Source organism: Pogoniulus pusillus, chromosome 9 (genome assembly GCF_015220805.1).
Source record: "Pogoniulus pusillus isolate bPogPus1 chromosome 9, bPogPus1.pri, whole genome shotgun sequence".
NCBI lineage: Eukaryota > Metazoa > Chordata > Aves > Piciformes > Lybiidae > Pogoniulus > Pogoniulus pusillus.
The window spans coordinates 35,406,838-35,433,506 of NC_087272.1; the positions used below are offsets into that span (position 1 = coordinate 35,406,838).

Consider the following 26,669-nt stretch of genomic DNA (forward strand, 5'->3'; position numbering starts at 1 on the left):
CAGTGTCCAATGACTCTCTCAGGGAAGAACTTTCTCCTCACCTCCAGCCTAAATCTCCCCTGGTGCAGCCTGAGGCTGTGTCCTCTTGTTCTGGTGCTGGCCACCTGAGAGAAGAGAGCAACCTCCTGCTGGCCACAACCACCCCTCAGGTAGCTGTAGACAGCAATAAGGTCTCCCCTGAGCCTCCTCTTCTCCAGGCTAACCAATCCCAGCTCCCTCAGCCTCTCCTTGTAGGGCTGTGCTCAAGGCCTCTCCCCAGCCTCGTCGCCCTTCTCTGCACACGCTCAAGCATCTCAATGTCCCTCCTAAACTGGGGGGCCCAGAACTGAACACAGGACTCAAGGTGTGGTCTAACCAGTGCAGAGTACAGGGGCAGAATGACCTCCCTGCTCCTGCTGGCCACACCATTGCTGATGCAGGCCAGGATGCCACTGGCTCTCTTGGCCACCTGGGCACACTGCTGGCTCATGTTCAGGTGGGTATCAATCAGCACCCCCAGATCCCTTTCTGTTTGGCTGCTCTCCAGCCACTCCGACCCCAGCCTGTATTTCTGCATGGGGTTTTTGTGGCCAAAGTGCAGCACCAGCACTTGGAGCTATTGAACACTATCCCATTGGACTCTGCTCATCTGCCCTTCCTAAATCCATGTAGTAGTCTACATGGGTAAATAAATGCCCTACCTAATTAAAAAAGGAATCCTGTAAACCTTTGGGAATGAAGGACTCAAAGATCCCAGCTCTAGTAATGACTTTTATCCACCTAATATATCATATTTTGATCAAACCCAGAGAAAACTCCAAATATCAGTATTTCATCATAGAATCATAGAATCCACCAGGTTGGAAGAGACCTCCAAGATCAGCCAGTCCAACCTAGCACCCAGCCCTAGCCAGTCAACTAGACCATGGCACTAAGTGCCTCATCCAGGCTTTTCTTGAACACCTCAAGGGATGGTGCCTCCACTACCAGCCTGTTCCATCCCCCCTGCCATGCCCAGGGTCACCCTACCCTAGACCAGGCTGCCCACAGCCTCAGCCAGCCTGGCCTTAAACACCTCCAGGGATGGGGACTCGACCACCTCTCTGGGCAACCCATTCTAGCCTCTCACCACTCTCATGCTCAACAACTTCCTCCTCACATCCAGCCTGAACCTACCCATCTCCAGCTTTGCTCCATTCCCCTTAGTCATGGCACTCCCTGAGAGCCTGAAAAGTCCCTCCCCTGCTTTTTTGTAGCCCACTTCAGATCCTGGAAGTCCACAAGAAGGTCACAAGAAGGTCAGCACTTAAGTATGGTAAGATTTCCTGAAGCTGTTTCACAAGCATCGATCTGGCAGTTGCACCAAGGCTGCCTATTTTAACAGAAACATGTGCTAAGGAATTAAAAGTCTTTCAGCTACCTCAGTAGAAGAACACAGTGATGGACTCAGTTCCATTCCAGGCTTAAGACAAAAAAAGGGGAAAACAACAGTACAAAAAAAAAAAACCAGACAAGAAACTACTATTTGGCTTCCATAATATAAACTTAACAGACAAGGAATGAGATGTTTCAGTGAGCTACTAGAGACATAATCCAGATCTACCAGAATTTGATTAGTTCTCCCTCATACCAACTAATACTTACTTGTTTATGAAGGTCAACTAGTAATAAAACTTAAGCTGTAGACCTCAGAAGTATGATTTCACCCATCAAAGAACAAAGGCTATTAAAGTGTGTATCAGAAAAGGTTTTTACCTCACTACACTTTACAGAAGACAGACTTTGCCATTCATCTTTTGAGTACTTCAACAACATATAGGTGTTTACTCTTAAGATTGAATATATTGAGGTGATCTTCACCATATTTACATACCCATGCCCATCCAGTCTGATATTTCCAACAAAGTCATAGAGATGTCGGTTTGGGCTCTCACATTCAATTCTGCCTGAAAGTCTCATCAAGCTTTCTATGTCCTTTATGTCTGATGTTAGTGGCAAACCCTGTGAACAAAATGAGTTTAGTCATGACACTAAAAAATTCACTTTTCAAGATGTAAGTTATAAATCAGATAGTGCAAACCCAGGAAACCTGTGCCCATGTGGGACCAAAATGGGACTGCCACACTTTGGCAGTCACACTGCTGGGCACTGCAGATGGTGATAAAGTCACCTTTGCATCTTAAAACATCATGATGAAGACAAGGTCATAACCCATCATATAACTCAGCAAGTACATCCCTGCATAGAGGCTGTCTGCCCAGTCAAAAACTACTATCCCTACCTGTCCCTCAAGGACTGCACTGGTACTATTAGCTTCCCCCTGCACAGCTTCTCATCCATCTATCCTCTAAAAACAGAAGTAATACCCAACAACAATTATTTCCACCTATTTTCCCATCGAAAAGCTTAAAACCAAACTGCAAGGTATGGCTTAGGAGTAACAATTTCTTCTTGCTGCTTCATTAGTTGGACAACATTTTGGTGATGTTACCAACCTGCACCTTCTTAGCAAACCATTAAAATCACAGAATGGTTTAGGTTGGAAAGGACCTCAAAGATTATCCAGTTCCAAACCCCCACCATAGGCAGGGATACCTCTCACTACAACAGGTTGCTCAAGGCTTCATCCAACCTGGCCGTGAACACCTCCAGGGAGGGAGCAGCCACAACCTCTATGGGCAACCTGTGCCAGTGTCTCACTACCCTCACTCTAAAGAACTTCTTCCTAACATCCAGTTTAAATCTCCCCTCTGCCAGTTTATACCCATTCCTCCTCATCCTGTCATTACAAGACCTTGTCAATAGCCCCTCCCCAGCCCTCCTGTAGCCCCCTTCAGATACTGGAAGGACACTCCAAGGTCTCCTCAAAGCCTTCTCTTCTCCAGGCTGCACAGCCCCAATTCTCTCAGCCTGTCCTCATAGTAGAGCTGCTGCAGCCCTCTCAGCATCTTGGTGGCCTCCTCTGGACTGGCTCCAACACTCCCATGTCCTTCTTGTGTTGGGGGCTCCAGAACTGCACACAGGACTGCAGGTGGGGTCTGAGGAGAGCGGAGCCGTGGGGCAGAATACCCTCCCTTGCCCTGCTGCCCACACTGCTCTTGCTGCAGCCCAGCACAGGGTTGCTGTCTGGGCTGCACTCACACTACAGGCTCCTGTTGAGTGTTTCATCACCCCAGACCCTCGGGTCCTATTCCTCAGGGCTGCTCTCAGCCATTCATCACCCAGCCTGGAGTTGTGCTTGGGGTTGTGCTGACCCAGGTGCAGGACTTTACACTTGGCCTTGTTGAATGTCATGAGGTTGGCTTGGTCCCACCTCTCCAGTTCCCTCTACAACATCCATCACTGTCACAAAATACAGGTTTAGAAGCAACACTAGATTAAATACATACTAACAATACTTTCAAAAGAGAAATTCCTACCTGGCGGATTTTTAAGTTTGTCTCACCATCTAAGTTAGAAGTCTCGATGTAGCACATAGCTTGTGGCTCACTATCAAGGGGAGAAAGAAAACACACACACAACAAAATGCCTTCATTTTACATTTGGAATTGTTAAAACCCATGGACTTTCTGTCATCTTTCAATAGCTATTTATGCCTTTTTTGGTTTTTTTTTCTTCTTATGGATACTTCAGGACTAGAATAATTTCCAGCCAGGTCTGTAAAAGCAACAATCCTTTACATTTTCAGAGAAGTTTGCCAAAAGCTTCCTAGCTGAGATGAAACATTGCTTTAAAAAAATTGCTCTACATACTAAGTGTTCTGCTTTTACATGAAATGAAGATACAGGCAGAGATTTGGTCTGGAGAAGAGGATGCTCTTAGGTGACTTTCTTGAGACCCTTCAGTATCTGAAGGGGGCCTACAAAAAAGCTGGGGAGGGACTTTTTAGCCTATCAGGGAGTGACAGGACTGGGGGGAATGGAGCAAGGCTGGAGGTGGGGAGGTTCAGGCTGGATGTGAGGAGGAAGTTGTTGAGCATGAGAGTGGTGAGAGCCTGGAATGGGTTGCCCAGGGAGGTGGTTGAGGCCCCATGGCTGGAGGTGTTAAAGGCCAGGCTGGATGAGGCTCTGACCAGCCCAATCTAGAGGGCATGGTGTCCCTGCCCATGGCAGGAGGAATGGAACTAGATGATCTATGTAGTCCCTTCCAACCCTGACTGATTCTATGGCTTTCCAGCTCCCATCCACACCATTTTGCAAAGGCAGGGACAGATTTTCTGATGAGTATCCTTGTTTAGAAAGCAGAGTTTCTCTTTACAGTGAATAACCTGATCTAGGGTAGGGTGTCCCTGGGCATGGCAGGGAGGTTGGTCTCTTGTGGTCCCTTCCAACCCTGACTGGTTCTATGATTCTATGAATTGTCAGGGTTGAAAGGGACCTCAAAGATCATCCAGTTCCATGTTCCCTGCCATGGAAGGTTTCCTCCTTAACCCCCTTCTGTAATGGTCATAATATGCTTTAAAACCTGAAAGTGCTCCACAAAATACTGTTGTGTTACACACCAGAAGGTTCTGTTGAAAATTGGGAAGGCAGTAACCCTTTTATCAGCATGTTTGGTAGATGAACTATTCAAACAGTTCAAACATAAAAAGTCTAACTGCTGAGAAAACTTTTCAAATGGCACAAAGAGGACAGGTCCCTTTTGAAAACTTTTATCTTGCCCACAGTAGAGACTTAGTTTTATAAGAGAACCCTTTACAAGAAAACTTTCATGGCTAAAGGTCTGCTGCCTACAGGAGTAAGCACTACCAAAGTACTGAGTTTAGAACCACAGAATGAGTCAGGGTTGGAAGGGACCACAAGGATCATCCACAAGGATCATTTCACCCCTTAGTTGTCTCCTCTCCAAGCTCAAAAGCTCCATCTCCCTCAGCCTCTCTTCATAAGGAAGATATTCAACTTCCTTAATCATTTTGGTGGCTCTGCTTTCAGGCTAGCATTTTTTTTTCTTGGCAAACTTTTCTACAAATGTAAAGAAGTTATTTTCAGACAGTCTGGACGGAATCACCTGCATAAACCACTAATTAACAGTTCTAGCCATTTTAATTAGTGAACAGTAAAAAACGAACCAGTGGCTTTTGTGAAGCGCTTTTAACACAACACACTAAGGCAGCAAAGACATTTCAAGTGAGACAACATGCTTAATTGTGATTACTGCAGCAGATAGCAGTGACCTCCAAAATAAGCTAAGTGATGGTTAGATCAAGGCAGGCCCATTGATTGGTTAGGGAAAAACAAAAGTGCAGTACCAGTGCAGACAATAGCACGAAGCTGACGTGTCTAGGAAACATGCATTTGGTCACAACACACAGGAACGGTGCTGCCTTTTGCCATTGCATGCAGCAGAGATTGTGCAACATCCAGTTTGTGCAGAGGGTCCTCTACCAATCCTATCAACATGAGACTATACTCTTTGCTGAATAAACAGTGGGTTGGTATAAACATGTCTCATTTGCTCTAAGGAATTGAAACACGGATTTATCCTGGCGGTTTACTGCGTGTTGATTCAAGGACAACTCGTCTGGTACAAATATTCTGTGGGGGTAACATAAAAGCAAAGAGGACTGTATCAAATTCTCATTTCTTGGGAGTGTTGCCATGCATTTACACTTCAGTGAGCTATACATTTATCAACCAAATCCTTTCTGATTTCATACATGTTTGGCCAAGAATGGAGAGCAGCAAAGCAAAGACTATCAGCATGGCAGTGTTCATTGCATTTGGTATATGAGGACCCACGTACACGTAGCCTGTGCAACTAGTTTATTCTAACCTTGAGGACAGACTGATGAGATCAGCTGGGAGATGTTCCCCATTGGTCACTTTCACTACTTCCCCTACTGCCACCTACATATCCCAGTTTGGAAATGATTAGAACAGAAAAATAAGTGGCAGGGAAAAAAAAAACCAAACCAAACCAAACCAAAACCAACCAACCAAAACCAAAACAACAAACCAAAGCAAACAAATGGACAAAGACAAAAAGACAGAGTTTGAAATTATTATACAAACAGTACAAGTTAATTAAAATGTCTGATGACAATTTTTTTCAAAATCTATTTTAATCAGGTCAGGAAGAACTGAGCTATACATTAATTTTTACTCCAGTGGTTTATTTAACTGTAAGGCACCATTCTTAGGCAGCAGAACACATTGATGTTGTATAGTAAAAACAGAAAGCTGTTATGCTTACTTCTTGGCTTCCAGCCACTCCAAACACTCCTGACAAAAATAAAAGCCACAATAAAAGATTTTCCATCAACTCTCCTGAACAACCAGTTGACAAGAACCTTTCTAGGCAGACCTGCTGAAAAACATTTCGTGTTTTGCCAAGAACCTTTCTGTGCAGACCTGCTGAAAAACATTTTGGGTTTTAATTTCACCTTCATCAACTTGAATTTACACTCAGCGAACAAGAACCAAAAGGCATTTAATGTCAGAGGTTTGCATACTTTCACTGTAAGAGATTATGGCCTCTGAAAATAATTAAGACCCTCTTATCCTCCAGAAATTGTTATTGCTGGAAAAAGAACCAAACATTAGGCTGAATTCAAATCAGGTCCACAGCCTCATACTGCTGGTGAAACCTAAAATATAAGTGGGCATCAACAAAGACCTGGAAAGCAAAATTGATTCTTGGAGAATATGTGGCCACGTGGAGATGAGAGGTGGAGAAGAGCACATGCCCATGTGCTGGCAGAATCAGAGGCAATGTAGTAGCACAGGGTTCTCTCCTGGAAGAAGGGCTGAGACAGAACCCTAGCAATGCAACTAAGAAAGAAGTTTTAGCTGGAAGAAATGCCTGAACTGAGACCAAAAAAGCAATCATGATTCAAAGAGTCATTTCTGCAAACTGGATGCTAGAAGAAAACCTGACAGGAAAATTCAGTTTGGGTATAATGGTCACAGTTAGGACTGTGGCTGTAAAGTGAGGTTAAACAAACAGCAAACAGTCTTGACAAATCCAGTAGCAACTCTTGTTTTGATTTATCAACATATGAGAGAGGAGTGCTTCAAGGACTTGCAGGCGGCTGGTACTTTCTGTGTGTAAATTACAACTGGACCACAACGTGATGCAAGTGTCCTCCAAATCCCAAAGGACAGAAAAAGAAAGGTACCTAGGCAAACTCAAAGTCAGGAGCTTCCTTGGGAAGAGGATGAAGAATCTGCTCTGAAAGGATGCAATCTACTTGCAAAACATTATGGTTAGCACAACAGAAGCTATTATCAAGCCAATAGAACAAGTGTTCTTGTTACATAGTGTATTGCTTATGAAGATCTTGCAGCAGAAGTATCAATGCAATATATAAATGCTTCTGGAAGTGCAGAAGTAAAATGTTTATAGAGGGAACAACACAAAACCATAAAAAACGTTAGCACTGAAGGCAGATTGTGGAGAAAATTTACAGTATTATCTGGAAACAACTTTAGATTTGTTAATAATTTAAGTTTTGGAAACAGCTACATTGAATTCTGAGATATACACAAGGTACTAGTCTATACCACAGCCTGTTACAGAAATACATCCTAACCTTATTCATTGCATGTAGCAGAGGATTCATTAACTTCAGTGGGATCCTTGATGGTTTATACTTAATCATAGAATCAGCCAGGGTTGGAAGGGACCACAAGGATCACCTAGTTCCAATGACCTGCCATGGGCATGGACACCTTACCCTAGATCAGGCTGGCCAGAGCCTCATCCAGCCTGGCTTTAAATCACACATGTCACAATAATGCTTCTGCTTGTGCCATTAAAAAAAGTATGGAAACTGCATTGTAAACATACAGTAAGATAACAAAATACAGTGGATCACATTTAAATAATCTTCATTTAAAAAACTTGTCTTAGAATATGTTGTCTATTGACCTGATCAAATAGATGTTGAAAAATGTGCATCTTCCACATTGTATGTGGATTTCTTAAAGAAAACTGTCCAAGGAAATGATGATAAACAACCTCTGATTGTTCATGTAAAAGGATTCACAGCATGACATGCTAGAAATTAAGTATTACTCATTATATATATATGTATATATTAGGGAATAAAATGAACATTGAGCTCTGAGACAGAGCTAATTAGATGGTTCATATCTCATGTGCACTTTTCTTTCCTTATACAGATATCAAACCAGTGACTGTAGCCATTATAATTAGCTCCCTATAATACACCAATTTTAGCTTACTTCCAGAATTCAATTTGTTAGCCACAAATCAAAAAACAGGCAACATGGTTAAATAGGTGCAATTTTTAGACAGAGAATCAGACTTTGTATTATATCCAACCACAAGAAAATATATGAAGCTTTCCTTAAGGGCCAACTGAATGCCAGTGCAATTTTAAAGCTGTAATTGGCATAGTTTAAAGAAACACTGCCTGAAATGACAAATGCCCAAATGACCACACTTCAGAGCAGCAGCATTTTTGTTTATTCCTTATTTCCTTGGAGCAATCACAAATAAAGAAATAAAGAAACCAATGCAGGGTAGAGAAACCAGCCTCTACACTATAAGCATCAGTGGGCATCTCTACCTTGATGAGAGCAGTACAGTGTCAGCAGGTATATACTCTTTGCCTTTTATTACAACTATATCTCCAACATCTACCTGAAAGAAAACTAGGAATTGGTTAATGGTCTCAAACAAAATATGTTAGCCCTTTGCTTTAAGCACATCAATATTTACCTGCTGAATCTGCTAGAAAGACTGTTAGAAACTCACACACTTATGAGGAAAGCTACAGGTACTCAAAGGTCACCAGAATTCTTTGGACATCCATTCTTTAGCAGGCTTAATCCTGACTTTCTTTTTGCAGTTCTTTACATTTTCTAGTGATTGTATTTTATTGGATGACTGAAGATGAGCTGAAGAAGAAGTAAATCTCCCTTAAGATCACAATTCTGTTGCACTATACTACCATATCCTTGCTTCTCCAACAGGTATAAAACAATTTCATCTAAACCTTGACACCAAATTGCTGTGGGTCAAATTTTGCTCCAGCTTTCAGGTATGGAAACCAATAAATCTAAGGGACTGGACAACACAAATTTTAGTCCTTGAAAATTACCTTTAACAGCTCCTTCCTTATTATTGCATAATGGTTTGCCAACTTTCTATGGTTTAAGCCAAAGAAGTTCAGCAAATACAGAAAGGAACTTGTTTCCAGAAAGTAGTTTCTGCCTTGGCACACCAAATAATACTAAGGAACTGTATCATGTTGTCATATGCAGATACTTCTGAGTGAATCACATTATATATGTCAGTTTTCACTGAATTTAAAGCTCTCCATAGAATCAAAGAGTTTGGAAGAGAAATCCACGATCATCCAGGCCAACCTAGCACCCAGCCCTAGCCAATCGACTAGACTATGGCTCTAAGTGCCTCATCCAGGCTTTGCTACAACACCTCCAGGGATGGTGACTCCACCACCTCCCTGGGCAGCCCATTCCAATGCCAATCACTCTCTCTGTGAAGAACTCCCTCCTAACATCCAGCCTAGGCCTCCCCCAGATCAACTGTGTCCCTTTGTTTTGCCTGACCCATGCCATCAAAACTGACTTGACTTAAAAGTACATTTTAAGAGCTAGATCCTGTCAAAGAAAATAATAGAAATACAGAGGATGATACATTTCCCATCATAAAATTCTTATCAGTGATGATTACTTGGAGAAATAAAGCAAATATGAAACCTGCATGATGCTCTAGAAGTCACCAACACAATCACACACCTTTTCCCAGTGGATGATCTCCCAGGCACCATTCCTCAGTACTGGAAAGAAAGGCAAAAGAAGAAAGAAGGAAAAGAATTTTCCAGTTGTGCAATTTAACTGCAGAGTACAAGGATACATTTGAATCCTTATGAAAAGCCATACAGACCTAGCTCACTCACACAGTATTTCACAGCCTGCCTCATTTCTATCAGTTCAGGCCAAGCACTGAAATCACACAACACATATTCTCTGCAAAGTTTTTGTGCATTGAATCTTATTACAGAGTCAATCAGAATATTTTGCAAGGTTTGAGAATCAATTAAAAGTGATGCAGGTTGTATGATAATGTGGTGTTTTCTGAAAGAAGTTAGTAATTGGAATTTGAAGATCCAAAGTGAAAAGGTTATGAGTCATAGAATTAGTCAGGGTTGGAAGGGATCACAAGGATCATCTAGTTCCACCTCGTTTACATTTCAGATCTGCAGGAGTCTGCTGTCAATTTTTTTACCTTATCTAGCTGTGAAACTTAAGTCAGATGGATTGGTCCAAGGTGCACTTTTAGTCCTCATCAGTTCTCATCTGCTTGATACCACGGCCCCACAAACAGTACTACTGATACCAGGCAATCACAGAAACATAGAACCAGGGAGGGTTGGAAGGGACCACAAGGATCATCTAGTTCCAACCCCCTGCTATGGGCAGGGACACCTTACACTAGATCAGGCTGGCCAGAACCTCATCCTGCCTGGCCTTAAACACCTCCAGGGATGAGGCTTCCATCATCTCCCTGGGCAACCCATTCCAGGCTCTCACCACCCTGATGGTGAAGAACTTCTTCCTAACATCCCGTCTGAATCTACCCATTTCTAGCTTTGTTCCATTCTTCCCTGTCCTATCACTACCTGACATGCTAAAAGGTCCCTCCCCAGCTTTCTTGTAGGTCCCTTTCAGATACTGTAAGGCCACCATAAGGTCTCCTCTCTATAGACTGAACAGCCTCAACTCCTTCAGTCTCTCCTCATAGGAAAGGTGAAATTATTAGAGGAAGGAATCATAGAATCAGCCTGTTTGGAAGAGACCTCCAAGATCACCCAGTCCAATCTATCATCCAGCCCTATCCAATCAACTAGACCATGGCACTAAGTGCTTCCACAATCTCCCTGGGAAACCACCTGGCCTGAAGCTGAGACTGGGGAGGTTTAGATCGGACATCAGCAAAAAGTTTTTCATGGAGAGACTGGTCAAGCACTGGAATGAACTGCCCAGAGAGGTGGTTGAGTCACCAACTGGATGTGCTTAAGGGTCATTGGATGTGGTGCTTAGGGATATAGTTTAAGGTGAATCTTGTACGTTATAAGCTGGACTTGTTGATCCTGAGGGTCTTTTTCAACCTGGATGTTTCTGTGATTCTGTGGGCAACCTGTTGCAGTGTTTCACCACCCTCACTGTAAAGAACTTCTTCCTAACATCTAGTTTAAATCTCCCCTCTGCCAGTTTAAACCATAGAATCATAGAATAGAATCATAGAATCAACCAGGTTGGAAGAGACCTCCAAGATCAGCCAGTCCAACCTAGCACCCAGCCCTGTCCAATCAACTAGACTATGGCACTAAGTGCCTCAGCCAGGCTTGGCTTGAACACCTCCAGGGACCACGTAATTTCATTAACAATTCTCCATGTTTAAAAGGCAACCAAAAGTGGAGCTGGATATGTACTATGCACATCGCCACACTTCACCATTACAGAGCTGCTGAATGCATGAAAATGAAGTAAAAGAGTGCCCTACTGATTAACTTTTTAATTATTGCTTTGACAATTGACTATATTCAACAGTATATTGAAACACTGCTTTGACACTACACCAGGATCGACGTTGCACTTAAGTTAATCCTGTATCAGCTTAAGAAACTGGTTTCTTAGTGCCAGCAATATTTTATGTATCCTCATTACATTTTCAACTCCCAAGATGCTCTTTTGCATGCACAGAACATTCAGGAATTTCAAAGACAGTCACCAAAAAGCTTAAGGAGAGCTAAGCAAGGCAAAGAGGCAGGGAAGAGTAGAATTACTAATTTATTAATTTAAAACTTGGGACACTCTGGACCAAAAAAATAAAACTAAAAAATTGAAAAGGCACTTCTCAAGATTCACTGTGCACAACGGTTGGTTGAAACCTCAGAATCATAGAAACATAGAATCAAGCAGGTTGGAAGAGACCTCCAAGATCATCCAGTCCAACCTAGCACCCAGCCCTAGCCAATCAACTAGATCATGGCACTAAGTGCCTCATCCAGGCTTTGCTTCAACACCTCCAGGCATGGTGACTCCACCACCTCCCTGGGCAGCCCATTCAAATGCAAATCAGTCTATCTGACAACAATTTCCTCCTAACACCCAGCGTAGACCTCCCCTGGTACAACTTGAGACTGTGTCCCCCTCTTCTGTCGCTGGTTGCCTGGCAGAGGAGACCAACCCCTACCTGGCTACAGCCTCCCTTCAGGTAGTTGTAGACAGGAATGAGGTCACTCCTGAGCCTTCTCTTCTCCAGGCTAAACACCTTCAGCTCCCTCAGCCTCTCCTCACAGGGCTGTGCTCCAGGCCCCTCACCAGCTTTGTCGCCCTTCTCTGGATACATTCCAGCACCTCAACATCTCTCTTTAATTGAGGAGCCCAGAACTGGACACAGCACTCAAGATGTGGCCTGACCAGTGCTCAGTACAGGGGAAGAATAACCTCCCTTGTATGAATGCCTGATGAAAGAATTCTGAATGTCTACCAGAACCTCTCCTTTGTTTTTTATGTATAGATAAGATCCTATCTGTTTCTCCAGGTCTGATCTCTGTGCTTCACAGTCAGTACATTTGTCTCCCTGTCCTAAACTCTCCATATCTCCTATTTAGCTACAGGGCCAGTAGAAACCTAATTTATTCTTCTTTTTATTCCCCATACATTTCATAGTAAACTGTAAGATTTATGTACAATTTAGGTAGGGCAACGAGGCTGGTGAGAGGCCTTGAGCACAAGTCCTATGAGAAGAGGCTGAGGGAGCTGGGATTGTTTAGCCTGGAAAAGAGGAGGCTCAGGGGTGACCTTATTGCTGTCTACAACTACCTGAGGGAAGGTTGTAGCCAGGAGGAGGTTGCTCTCTTCTCTCAGGTGGCCAGCACCAGAACAAGAGGACACAGCCTCAGGCTGTGCCAGGGGAAATTTACGCTTGAGGTGAGGATAAAATTCTTCACTGAGAGAGTCATTGGACACTGGAATGGGCTGCCCGGGGAGGTGGTGGAGTCGCCGTCCCTGGAGCTGTTCAAGGCAGGATTGGACGTGGCACTTGGTGCCATGGTCTGGCCTTGAGCTCTGTGCTAAAGGGTTGGACTTGATGATCTATGAGGTCTCTTCCAACCTTGGTGATACTGTGATAGTTGCATTTAAAAGACTTTCCAATAGTCAGAATGTTAAAGAATTCTTATTATCTTTAGTTGGGGACTACATTCCTCTCTAAACATCCAAGTTTGCACTTGTTAAGCAAGATTCCATAGAAATTTATCCTTTGTGGCTTCCTTTGCATTTTCTGCACTCAAATTCCCATGACACACATTCCTACTGCTGCTTACAAAGCAACTCTTGATAGAGAAGGCTCTCTTGCAACAGATAACATGAGAAGTTACAGATCAACAAAGCTGAACCTTGATCTTCAAGTGTGCTTAGGACATTTGTTAACGCCTCCCTCACTATCTGATCTAAACCAACCCTTCTGATCTAATGGTTCCTCTTTTCTTTATTAAAATCCTTTAACAAGCAAACAAGAGGACCAAAAAAACCTCCCATGGTCCAAAGTTTTAGTTTGGGTTACAAACACCTCATTATCTCTAATCAAAACCATTATACTGATTGCATAAAAGAACTCCCTCATCTTCACCCAGTTTTGAAGCAGCATCAGAGTTGTTCTGATTTATGACTCTTCCTTTCAATTCTGGAGTTTTCAAAACTCAAATTATTCAAGATTTGCTGGCTGAATAAAATAATTACCATTCGTGTGCTTAGAAATGTAGACACCATCCCTGGAGGTGTTCAAGAAAAGACTGGATGAGGCACTTGGTGCCATGGTCTAGTTGACTGGATAGGGCTAGGGGATAGGTTGGCCTGGATGATCTTGGAGGTCTCTTCCAACCTGCTTGATTCTATACTACTATTCTATATTATTCTATAATCTAGGCTCACTAATCACAGTGGCAATTATGGTCTTTCAACAGCTACAGCATCACCTGTGTTAAATGACTGAATCTTAACAGCTCTTAGAAACCTCATCAAGTTCATCTATGACACATTCCATTTGGTGGGGCTCATGTGACTGCCAGTTGTTATTCCCAATGTTTAAATTCCAAAACCAATTTCCCACTTGTCAGCAGGTCAGATTCCATTACTTGTCAGATTCAATCACTTGTCAGCAGTTCAGATTCTCTTACTACCACTTGCCAAAAATTCAAACCACCCCCCCACCCTCAACCCACAATTAATAGGCTTAAATGTTCTTTTTCCTACCTTGAGTTTGCTTCTTGTTCACGGCATTATCAGCTTTATGCCTTTTCTAAAGTAAAAATGCACAGTGGTTAAAGACTTCTGTTGACATGATAAAGCTTTCACACTTCAGATTAAAAAGAAACCCACATATATTCCCCCCTCCCACTCATCAGTTCAACAAACCCTATTTAAAAGCATTTTAAACAAGACTATGGATGACTTGCATAGCTGTGATCATCAGGAAGGTCACACCCAGCTCCATGCTAATTGTGTTGCACTAAAATACACTCTCTGTGGGCAGTTGCTATCTAAACAAATTCCTTATAGAAGGAAGCAGCCTGTTCACCATGACTTTGCCCTTTCCTGCAACTGGGAATGACTGTAGCAGAGTCATGGAGTTGTTCTTCATACAAGTGTTCTGTACACACCTGAAATCAAGAAACCACTGCGTAACTGCACGGCTTCACCTCCACATCAGTGCCTGCAGACTCCAGTAACAGTGAAAAACAAAACACAGAGTGACAAAAAAAAATCCCACATCCCTTAAAATAGGCCTTGATGTCTCAGTTTTAATATGGCTGTGAAAAACCTTTTGATGTAGCTGCTAATCACCAGGGGTTTTCAAGGTATAATCAAAGTCAGCTAAAAAAAGCTTAGCAGGCTACTAGTTTAAACACAGTATCTAAGAGAGGTGCTCTTAAATACTCTCCTGAGCAGGAAGATGATTTGGGGAGGGGGGAAAAAGTCAATTTACAGAGAATTAATTGATTTAGATATTTTTTTTTGAACACTGATACAGAATTCATGCCTTTGAAATAGAAAGAATCTTGCAAATTGAAAGAAAATCAAGATAAGCTACTTAAGAGATCTATGTCTAATAAAATGCTGGCATGGCTCTGAGTTAGCAGCTCTTAAAAGGCCACCTTAGCACTTTGCAAAGACTAAGTTAGTATTTTTCACTTGATTTTCACAAACTAACAACAGATTCTCCTTGGTGATTTCATAGATGAAGAACCTTTGATCAATACTTGACCAAAGCAGGTGTTCCATTTGCCCACAGGAAAAGCATCCTCCAGCTTGCAAAGGAAAGGTTTAAGGGCAGATGCTTCCTGAGCTATGCTGGGTGAAAAACATGGGAAATAGATGAAAATCCTAGCATTTCATGACACCAATTTTGTCACCATACATGGAAAACAGGTGCTGTTCATGCACAATGTCTTCTGCTAACATCATCTGCTTCTTGGGATTGATTTCACTCTGGGAAAGGGAGCATTTGGTTCTTGAGTGGAACCTATTCTTTTTGCTACTGACATATAAGTTCTCATCCACAAGCCTAATTAATCTTGCTTTAATATCAGATGAAAATAACCATTCCTGGAGATTTTGGATATCTCAATGTGTAAAGAGTCTAAGACATAATGAAAATGAAAGGGTTTAGGGGAAACACACTGAGTATTTTAATGTGCATCAAGCAGCCAGCAACCAGGGAAAGAAGTACAGCTGCCAGAGTCAGCTGTTAAAAGTCACAATGCAACCAACAGGCAACATTAAGTTTCATACCTGTTTGACTACAAAAACAAACCAAATCGTTTTGTTTAGACTACAGTCCTTAAAACTCAGCTCAGCAAGTGAGAAACTCTTTAAGTTACCAATAGCTGTGTATACACACACAGAAAGACAAAGATATCTTTACATACACATACATACAGCTTTTAAACTAGCAGCTAAACGCTCCCAATCAGCTGCTTCACCTCATTCAATTTCAACTCAGTAGAGCAGGAATTAAGTACAGGCTGAGGCAATGTAAACTTAACAGGAAGGAAAAAAACAGTTATTTGATTTGCATTTAGGTTCCTCTGGAGTATTTGGCAATGAGAACTTCATTGTTTTAGCTAAGTGTGCAAAAAAAACCCCTAAACCTTTTCCCTGCCTTAATGTCTACACCAAACTGTCTACTACTTCAAGCTGCAAAGAGCAAATTGTAGAAACAAGCAACATGAAGGAAAAGTGAGTGGATGAGATCATTTTAAAAAGGACACTCTGTACAGCAGCAGCAGCAGCCATGGTTTTTGATTTGCCTAGACATTGACAGATGGTGTAAGTCTGTAAGCATTAACATAAGAATGGTTAAAAATATCTGAAAGAACATGATTTGATATAAAGAGAGAGCAACAAAGACACTTTGAGAAGCTGATTACTGGGAAGCAAATACTACAAATGCAGAATAGAACAAAAACTTTTCATGAAACACATCATTGTTTCTTCTGAGACCACTCAACTCTGTGACCCAGCAGCTTCACAGAATCCAGGGGGACAACCTAACCAGCCTACCATCTATACACAGAAGTAAACATAGGAGAACACTGAGTTGATTATCACCAGGAAAGATATGATGTGCCCAGTGACACTTCAGTTCAGAGCTTTGCTGCTCACCACTTTTCATCATGTTTCTGAATGTTGCAATTCTCAAACACAGTAAATGTGATGTTTCTAAGAAGCCTACTATTTGTGTGCAGGGAAAAGACTATACTACCTGCCATCCTTTTCCAAAAATGGAGGGAAATGGAAACACTACTTCTCTAGTGGACTGTGCCATGGATTTGCCATTGGAATGGACTGCCCAGGGAGGTGGTGGAGCCATCGTCCCTGGAGGTGTTCAAGAATGGATGAGGCACTTAGTGCCATGGTCTAGTTGACTGGCTAGGGCTGGGTGATAGGTTGGACTGGATGATCTTGGAGGTCTCTTCCAACCTGGTTGATTCTATGATTCTATATTACAATGTACCTAACTTCTTGTCCTCCACATTAACATACTATCAGAGCTAAAGCAGAACAAAAGAGGATGAAGAAATTTTCAGCATCTGCAGTGATTTGGTAAATCATCAAGACTCATTCTTAAGATACAAAAGCCATCAAGTAAAAAACTCAACTGAATTAGGGAGACAGGCTTGGTCTTCAAAACTTCCAGGGATGGGGCTTCCCCCACCTCCCTGGGCAACCTGTTCTATGTCTCACCATCCTCACAGTGAAGAGTTTCCAAACATCCAATCTGAAACTACTCACTTCTAGTTTTGCTCCATTCCCCCCAGTTCTATCACTACTCAATACCCTAAAAAGTTCCTCACCAGCTTTCTGTAGGGCCCCTTCAGATATTGGAAAGCCACAATAAGGTCTCCTCAGAGCCTTCTCCTCTCCAGACTAAAACTCAACTCTCTTGGTCTGTCTCTATAGGAGAGGTGCTCCAACCCTTTGACTCAACTCTGTGCTCCTAAGGGCCTATATGGTATTTCTTAAAGGCACTTCAAATAAAGATGTAAAAAGGATCTTGGGAATTCTGATTTGTTTTTTTAATCCTAACCTCTCCATGGACTGGCTCAAAGCCAAAAGTTCTCACTTTTTTTTTTTCTGTAAAATATTAATCTGGTATCTTCTTCACGGATTGAATTAAAATGCAGTTCACAAGTATAATTAATGGAAGTAAAAGACTCTGCCCCTGCAGAAAGAAAAAAAAAAAAGACATTTCTAGCCAAATAAATATTTCAAGGTTATTTGGGTTTAAAATAGATTTCACACCAGATGAACTCAGTAGCTTCCAATCTTTTTTTAGCAGAGCTCTTAGCTAAGAAAACTGGCAATATTCAGGACTTGACTAGGTACTGGGGAGCCTTTGGTTCCAGTGTACACTTTAAAAATATGCCTCTCCTTCATTAATGAAAGGGATTGACTAGAAAAAAATCTATGCAATAAACACAAGTCACTGTTTTATGATGTTGTCACTGGTATATGCAGTAAACGCTTTCAAATCCTTTCCTCTTCTGAAGTAGCTGTAGAAACTTTCACAGAATCACAGAATTAACTAGTTTGGAAAAGGCCCCTAGGATCATCAGTCCAACTTAACACCTAACCCTCCTGATTAACTAAACCATGGCACTAAGTACCTCATCCAGCCTCCTTTTAAACACCTCCAGGGATGATGAGGCCACCACCTGCCCAGGCACCCATTCCAATGTCAATCACAGAATCACAGAATTAGCCAGGTTGGAAAAGATCTTTGAGATCATCAAGTCCAATCTATCACCTAACCCTTCTAAATAACTAAATCACTCTTGCTGTGAAGAATTTCTTCTTAATGTCCAGCCTAAACCTGCCAAGGCGCAGTTTGAGACTGAACACCTCCAGGGATGATGAGTCCACCACCTCCCCGGGCACCCATTCCAATGCCAATCACAGAATCACAGAATTAGCCAGGTTGGAAAAGATCTTTGAGATCATCAAGTCCAATCCATCATCTAACTCTTCTAACTAAATAAATCACTCTTGATGTGAAGAATTTCTTCCTAATGTCCAGCCTAAACCTGCCCTGGCGCAGTTTGAGACTGTGTCCTCTTGTTCTGTCTCTGGGTGCCTGGGAGAAGAGACCAACCCCCACCTGGCTACAACCTCCTTTCAAAGAAGGCAAGAATGGTTCAACACAGAACTACTCAACAAAATATTCATACTACACAACCTATGAAAAATCTGAAGGCTGTTCACAAAGTTTTGCCATAAAATACTTACAATATCCTCTATTATCTCCTTCACTGCTGCTACAGCTAAAATAAACAAGAGAGGGACCAATGTTGTGTAACGGCCTGTTGGTGAGACATCTGGTATTTGCTGTTAAAAGAAAACAAAAAGAGAAAAAAAAAAGTTATTGAAACTTATCTTTTAGTGCAAGAAGCAGTACTTTCTGTGCAGATACAGACAAGGCAACTGGAGCCACTTTTCAGACATGCTGCCAAGAGAGGGTTGCTGTCTTCAGTTCAAAAGAAGGCACTACAATAAAACAACATTCCCATTTCAAATAGAATAGTGGAATTACTTTCAGAGGTTTTACTGTCTGGAGAATATTTACCTTCCCTTTCTGTATTTCAATTTAAAATAAAATCTATATTTGTAAGACACAGTTGACAGTTTTGTTAAAATGGACACAAGCCCAAGGTAGTTTTACTTCCTTACAGTTTCAATCTCTAAGAGATCTTTTGTGCCACACTAGTTATTGACAAATTTCAAAGAGCTATTTTCTGCCAGGCCCTATTTTATGCCAAGCAAGATGGCAAGTGAATGTGTATTCAAAGTGAATGCTGAGAAGATGCAGTTACTTATGTGATATCCATGGATGATTATCTCTAATTACCTTTATGTATAGAGTTGTTAATGGCAACATTGGTAATTGAGAGAACTGCTGCCTCCACAGCCCATATGACTAAAATGAGATCTCAGCAAGAAAAGCCTACACTAATTAAGTGGTGCCTCAGTGTGGTTAGGAGACATCCTCAAGTTATCATAAAAGGGTTTGAAAAACAGCCAAAGTTATTTCTGTATTATATACATCTTTTTTTTGCTACCACTGCATTGTGCATCTGGAAGAAAACAAGCTGTAATATGCTATGTTTCTTGGAGTAAGACCACCATAGATTTGTTTTCCAAGTTACTCTAGACCACATTTTTCAAGCAATTACTGTGTTGGCTACAAGTGAAAAGGAACCATCACTTTTCCAGATATTACTACCCCTTCATTCCCCTCTAACATGTGTGCTCAGACTCCCTCATTCCTATTAAACATTGTTTTCCAGGCAAAATATGAAAGCACAACAGGCACCAGCCTGTACCCTGGTTCCTTTATCCTGTATTTCTTAATGCTGCCACTGTGATCTCACACTGATAGCCTGATAGGAGACAGCGGACTTCTAAGTCCTAACATTTCACTACCTAACATTCCACTGCTTACCTAACGTTCCACTGCCTAACATTTTACTACCTAACATTCCACTGCCTACCTAACATTCCACTGCCTAACATTTCACTACCTAACATTCCACTGCCTACCTAACATTCCACTGCCTAACATTTCACTACCTAACATTCCACTGCCTACCTAACATTCCACTGCCTAACATTTCACTACCTAACATTCCACTGCCTACCTAACATTCCACTGCCTAACATTTCACTACCTAACATTCCACTGCCTAACATTTCACTACCTAACATTCCACTGCCTACCTAACATTCCACTGCCTAACATTTCACTACCTAACATTCCACTGCCTACCTAACATTTCACTACGTAACATTCCACTGCCTGCCTAACATTCCACTGCCTAACATTTCATTACCTAACATTCCACTGCCTGCCTAACATTCCACTGCCTAACATTTCACTACCTAACATTCCACTGCCTGCCTAACATTTCATTACCTAACATTCCACTGCCTGCCTAACATTCCACTGCCTAACATTTCATTACCTAACATTCCACTGCCTGCCTAACATTCCACTGCCTAACATTTCACTACCTAACATTCCACTGCTTACCTAACGTTCCACTGCCTAACATTTTACTACCTAACATTCCACTGCCTACCTAACATTCCACTGCCTAACATTTCACTACCTAACATTCCACTGCCTACCTAACATTCCACTGCCTAACATTTCACTACCTAACATTCCACTGCCTACCTAACATTCCACTGCCTAACATTTCACTACCTAACATTCCACTGCCTACCTAACATTCCACTGCCTAACATTTCACTACCTAACATTCCACTGCCTACCTAACATTCCACTGCCTAACATTTCACTACCTAACATTCCACTGCCTACCTAACATTCCACTGCCTAACATTTCACTACCTAACATTCCACTGCCTACCTAACATTTCACTACCTAACATTCCACTGCCTGCCTAACATTCCACTGCCTAACATTTCATTACCTAACATTCCACTGCCTGCCTAACATTCCACTGCCTAACATTTCACTACCTAACATTCCACTGCCTGCCTAACATTTCATTACCTAACATTCCACTGCCTGCCTAACATTCCACTGCCTAACATTTCACTACCTAACATTCCACTGCTTACCTAACGTTCCACTGCCTAACATTTTACTACCTAACATTCCACTGCCTACCTAACATTCCACTGCCTAACATTTCACTACCTAACATTCCACTGCCTACCTAACATTCCACTGCCTAACATTTCACTACCTAACATTCCACTGCCTACCTAACATTCCACTGCCTAACATTTCACTACCTAACATTCCACTGCCTACCTAACATTCCACTGCCTAACATTTCACTACCTAACATTCCACTGCCTACCTAACATTCCACTGCCTAACATTTCACTACCTAACATTCCACTGCCTACCTAACATTTCACTACCTAACATTCCACTGCCTGCCTAACATTCCACTGCCTAACATTTCATTACCTAACATTCCACTGCCTGCCTAACATTCCACTGCCTAACATTTCACTACCTAACATTCCACTGCCTGCCTAACATTTCATTACCTAACATTCCACTGCCTGCCTAACATTCCACTGCCTAACATTTCATTACCTAACATTCCACTGCCTGCCTAACATTTCATTATCTAACATTCCACTGCCTGCCTAACATTTCATTACCTAACATTCCACTGCCTGCCTAACATTTCATTACCTAACATTCCACTGCTTGCCTAGCATTTAATTACCTAACATTCCACTGTCTACCTAACATTTCACTACCTAACATTCCACTGCCTGCCTAGCATTTAATTACCTAACATTCCACTGTCGACCTAACATTCCACTGCCTGCCTAACATTCCACTGCCTCTACCTCAAACCTCTCTGGCTGGCTTCTACCTGCCAGCCTCTGATCCAGTAACACCAACCTACAAACAAGTTCTGAAACCTCACATTCTGTGTCACTAGCTTGATGGGCATGGCGCTACCACAAGAAATGCTGCCTGATGGGGTCAAAAGGCTGTTTGTTTAGAAGCCAAAGGTTTGCAGGCAGACAACTTATTGAACCCCTTGGAGCTTCAGATTTTTTTACCCCTGAAAAACTGTGTAAGCTACCTGTACAGATACAGCCCAAGAAACTGCTCCAAGCACTTAGTGTGAAGGCAGAGAAATCTGAATAAATCCCCAGGAGTCAACTTTCACTTGCTGAAACATTTGAAGTGAGGGAGGAAAAAGTACACATGGTAGTTCACGTGCCATTATTTTAGTATGTTTTGTAATTGCCAATTTCTAACCTGATAAATCAACACATTCTAAAACAGGCACTAGAAATGGTGCAGAAAGTGTGGGTTTGTCAAACATGATTAAGAATACAGAACTATCCAATGGTAATTATCACTGCAACTAGTTGGAGCTCATTTTTCATTCATCATCAGATATTGCATCACAGAATAGTATTAAAATCCACAGTTTGCTTTATCAACTTCAACTAGTAAGAGATCATAAATAATTTCTTTTCCTCAGCTGTAATTCCTACCCCTCAAAACAGGCTACAGGATTAAAGTTCACCAAGTTCATTTTTTTTTAGACAGTATTAAAAATATTAACCACAAGGAACATTTACCTGTGTATGGCAGGATTATTTTTACCTGCACTTCAGCTATATTTAACCTGTTTTACAGAAAAAACCTGTGAGTGTATTGTGGTATCTCCAAGAAGTAAAAACTGCACCCCCCCCGCCCCCAAAGTCAAACATTTATTGATGGTTATTCTGCAAGGCTCAGAAAGAAAAACACTGTGGTAGAAATTCTCTCTCAACAAGTTGCAAATATTAGCATCTCATGGTTGAGCTTACCTGAAGTAATGCAATAAAAAGAAAAAATGCATTAGCAGCTCTTCTGAACTGGGAATAAAGGAACCTTGGCAGGAATGTGATTATGTTGTACTTTGCAGTGCTGAGAGAAAACAGACAAAAAACACAGGCTATTATTAAAGTACAAACTGAAATATTCACATCTTTTCCTTCCCTCTCAGTAACTCAAGCTTTCAAATAAAACAGAACCTTTTGTAATTTCTGTGCAAGCAAACAGATTTGTTTTGACTAAGTGGAAAAAGACATCCAGAGACAACCCTGCAGGTCTCTGTGAACTTGCCATATACAAAGACTGTCTGAAGCTTCCATGTTGGGGCAACAAGCTCCCTTCTCACCTCTGCCTGCTCTGTGGGAAGCAGTGAAGCCCTGCTGCCAGGCACTCTGTTACAGGCAATAAGGAGAGGGGAAAAAATGAAGAGAAGGTAGCAGTCAGACAGTTCATAGAATCACAGAATCAAGAAGGTTGGAATAGGCCTCCAAGATCATACAGTCCAACCTAGCACCCAGCCCTGCCCAATCAATCAGACCATGGCACTAAGTGCCTCAGTTTTTTCTTGAACACCTCCAGGGATGGTGACTCCACCACCTCCCTGGGCAGCCCATTCCAATGCCAATCACTCTCTTTGCCAACAACTGCCTCCTAACATCCAGCCTATACTTTCCCTGGCACAACTTGAGACTGTGTCCCCTTGTTCTGTTGCTGGTTGCTTGGATAAAGAGCCCAACCCCACCTGGCTACAGTCTCCCTTCAGGTAGCTGTAGACAGCAATGAGCTCTGCCCTGAGCCTCCTCCTCTCTAGGCTGCACACCCCCAGCTCCCTCAGCCTCTCCTTACAGGGCCTAAAAGTGTAACAGTGAAGATAATCCTGCCAAAGCCTCAGAAAAGTATTTTTACTCCTTTTCACAGTAATAATATCTAACTTTGCATAAACCATTGCATTTAAAGGTGGAATGAATATATCCTGCAAAAAGGTTAACACTGCCCCAAAAACCAAGGGAAAGACAGAGAAGTTATATACACAAACAAGAAAGCATTATAAAGTATCTTTAGTCCATAAAGTAGACCTCTCCCCCCCTCAATTTTTCCTCAGTATCTATAAAATCTCTGCATATATCAAAGGCACCTTCAGAAAAACACCCCTGCTTGGGACAGGGATTTATTTGGCACTCATTGACTTGGAATTTTAGCAACACAAACTTAGGATGTTTGCAGATCTCATTTACGAGTATTCAGTTCATTAATTGAAACTCAGAAATACCTTAAAAAGTCCTCAACCACAGTGTAAATCATCAAACTCCTAGAGCTCAAGCTTGAAAACTCAAAACTAGTTTCATTAGCTGAGTGACTGAAAAGGAGTTTCCAAAGCATAAACAAGATTGTGCCCGAGAAAAGTACAACTCTACTGGCAGCCAGCCACCAGGATTATGTTCAGAGATGACAAGATGAACTGAACTTTGAATGAACTGAAAGCTGAAGAATAAATTCATGCTCCAGGGATATGCTGATGGTGCAGCTGGAAAGGCAACCCTTTCCCCATTTCTCACCCTGCCCATAAAAACTGGGAAGGTCTGGTTTGTAAAGAGCAGGCTTTGATGCTCTCTTTGCTCTGCTTCATTCCCCTCTCCAAAGTCTAAGACTGCAAGCAGCAGTTCGAAGTGGAACAAACAGTCTCTCCTTCATTTTTGCTATGCAAGATAAAATGTTCTGAGATTCAATATGCAACAACAAAAGTACTAGTTAATACCTGACATGGTTGTTGCAGAATTTGGTCAGCTGAGGTTGATTGATGAATATAGTTCTCAGTTCCTCTTGGTCAGCTAGAGAAGTTTTTTCTGAAACATCATCTGTCTTCTCATAGCCTGTAAAAACACAGCATCATTTGCCAGGTAAATAGAATCATAGAATCAGCCAGGTTGAAAGAGACCTCCAAGATCATCCTGTCCAACCTAGCACCCAGCCCTAGCCAGTCAACAAAACCATGGCACTAAATGCCTCATCCAGGCTTTGCTTCAACTCCTCCAGGGACGGTGACTCCATCACCTCCCTGGGCAGCCCATTCCAATGCCAATCACTTTCTCTGCCAATAACTTCCTCCTAACATCCAGCCAAGACCTCCCCTGGCACAACTTGAGACTGTGTCCCCTTGTTCTGTTGCTGCTTGCCTGGCAGAAGAGACCAACCCCCACCTGGCTACAGCCTCCCTTCAGGTAGTTGTAGACAGCTATGAGGTCTGCCCTGAGCCTCCTCTTTGCTAGGGTGTGTTGATCCCTAGGGTAAAAATACAAAATATTCCAGATAGAGGATCTCTAGGGTAAAAATACAAAATATTCCAGGCAGAGGGAAGGAGAGAACTGTGTTGCTGCTGAGCTGCTGGTGCAAGGTGCAAACATGTGGCGGATGTGATTCCCAGTATAGACAAGCCAAGAATGGAGTGCTCCTCGGGGTGGAGAGTTGGCAATGAAAGGGGCATGGCTTCTACATGCTCTCCCCCATTAAAGAGGTGGTTTTGAAGATGAAACTGGCCAACAGCATCATCATGTTGGTCAAAGAATTCAAAACTTTGTGCCTCCTGTGACTGCACAAGGAGGCAGCACAAGACACCTGACTTGGTGGTGCTAAGGTCCTAGCCCTCGGGGCACAGCTTTGCTGGGGCCAAACCCTCCACTGTTTGCTCATCCACTCAACTCCTGGACCAGCAACAGGAGGAGGAGAGCAAGGGTCAAACCAGTTTGGCAGGATTTACACCCTACCAGGACACCTTCCCTTCCCCATCCCCAGTGAAAGGCAAACATCCACCACACTTCTATTAAAATTTCAGTATCTCACAAGGACCCTTCTGAGCAAGGCCTAATAGACTGAGTCCACCAGAACAAGTGTTCACACAATGCTCCTCAACTCAGGGAACCACACAGGTTCATGTACATAGCAGGTCAAGTATACAGTTTGCTAACCATGTAGTTACCTCTTCTTGGAGTGGCAATCATCACACAACTGGCCATGCACAGCCTCCAGCACACAACTCCATAAGCACACATCCCTACAACACAACTGAATACAGGCACATCTCCATGATGATCAGGTCTGCAAACCACATTTAATCACTGCAGATGCACATCTAATCTCTGTGCCCAAATCCATCACATCATGAGGACACCTTTGGTTGGGGTATGGGACATTTATATACTTTCCAGTTGCTCAGTGAAGGAGCAAACATGAAATATCACAGTATCACCAAGGTTGGAAGAGACCTCACAGATCATCAAGTCCAACCCTTTGCCACAGAGCTCAAGGCTAGACCATGGCACCAAGTGCCACGTCCAATCCTGCCTTGAACAGCCCCAGGGACGGCGACTCCACCACCTCCCCGGGCAGCCCATTCCAGTGTCCAATGACTCTCTCAGGGAAGAACTTTCTCCTCACCTCCAGCCTAAATCTCCCCTGGCACAGCCTGAGGCTGTGTCCTCTTGTTCTGGTGCTGGCCACCTGAGAGAAGAGAGCAACCTCCTCCTGGCCACAGCCACCCCTCAGGTAGTTGTAGACAGCAATAAGGTCTGCCCTGAGCCTCCTCTTCTCCAGGCTAACCAATCCCAGCTCCCTCAGCCTCTCCTCGTAGGGCTGTGCTCAAGGCCTCTCCCCAGCCTCGTCGCCCTTCTCTGGACATGCTCAAGCAGTTGGAAATTATCATGTCACAAAATCACAGAATTTCTTAGATTGGAAAACACCTTCAAGATCATTAAGTGCAATCATTAGTTTCACACTGACAAGTCCTTGACTAAACCAAATCCCTCAG

At 42.5% G+C, this 26,669-nt stretch overlaps 1 protein-coding gene across 3 annotated transcripts in view; it reads right to left on the reverse strand.

Annotated features, from left to right (window-relative positions):
* ATP8A1 (ATPase phospholipid transporting 8A1) overlaps nucleotides 1-26,669 on the reverse strand; it is a 153,148-nt gene that overhangs the window by 113,328 nt on the left and 13,151 nt on the right. For 2 of the 3 annotated variants that reach the window (XM_064149201.1, XM_064149200.1), the window contains exons 2-9: nucleotides 24,624-24,738; nucleotides 22,861-22,960; nucleotides 18,768-18,866; nucleotides 14,232-14,277; nucleotides 9,708-9,748; nucleotides 8,513-8,586; nucleotides 3,399-3,468; nucleotides 1,853-1,980 (exon numbers count right to left, since the gene is read on the reverse strand). In XM_064149201.1, the coding sequence (XP_064005271.1) occupies nucleotides 1,853-1,980; nucleotides 3,399-3,468; nucleotides 8,513-8,586; nucleotides 9,708-9,748; nucleotides 14,232-14,277; nucleotides 18,768-18,866; nucleotides 22,861-22,960; nucleotides 24,624-24,738 (673 nt within the window). Of the gene's footprint in view, nucleotides 1-1,852; nucleotides 1,981-3,398; nucleotides 3,469-5,751; nucleotides 5,826-8,512; nucleotides 8,587-9,707; nucleotides 9,749-14,231; nucleotides 14,278-18,767; nucleotides 18,867-22,860; nucleotides 22,961-24,623; nucleotides 24,739-26,669 lie in introns of all 3 variants that reach the window. The other variant, XM_064149198.1, reaches the window with a different exon arrangement.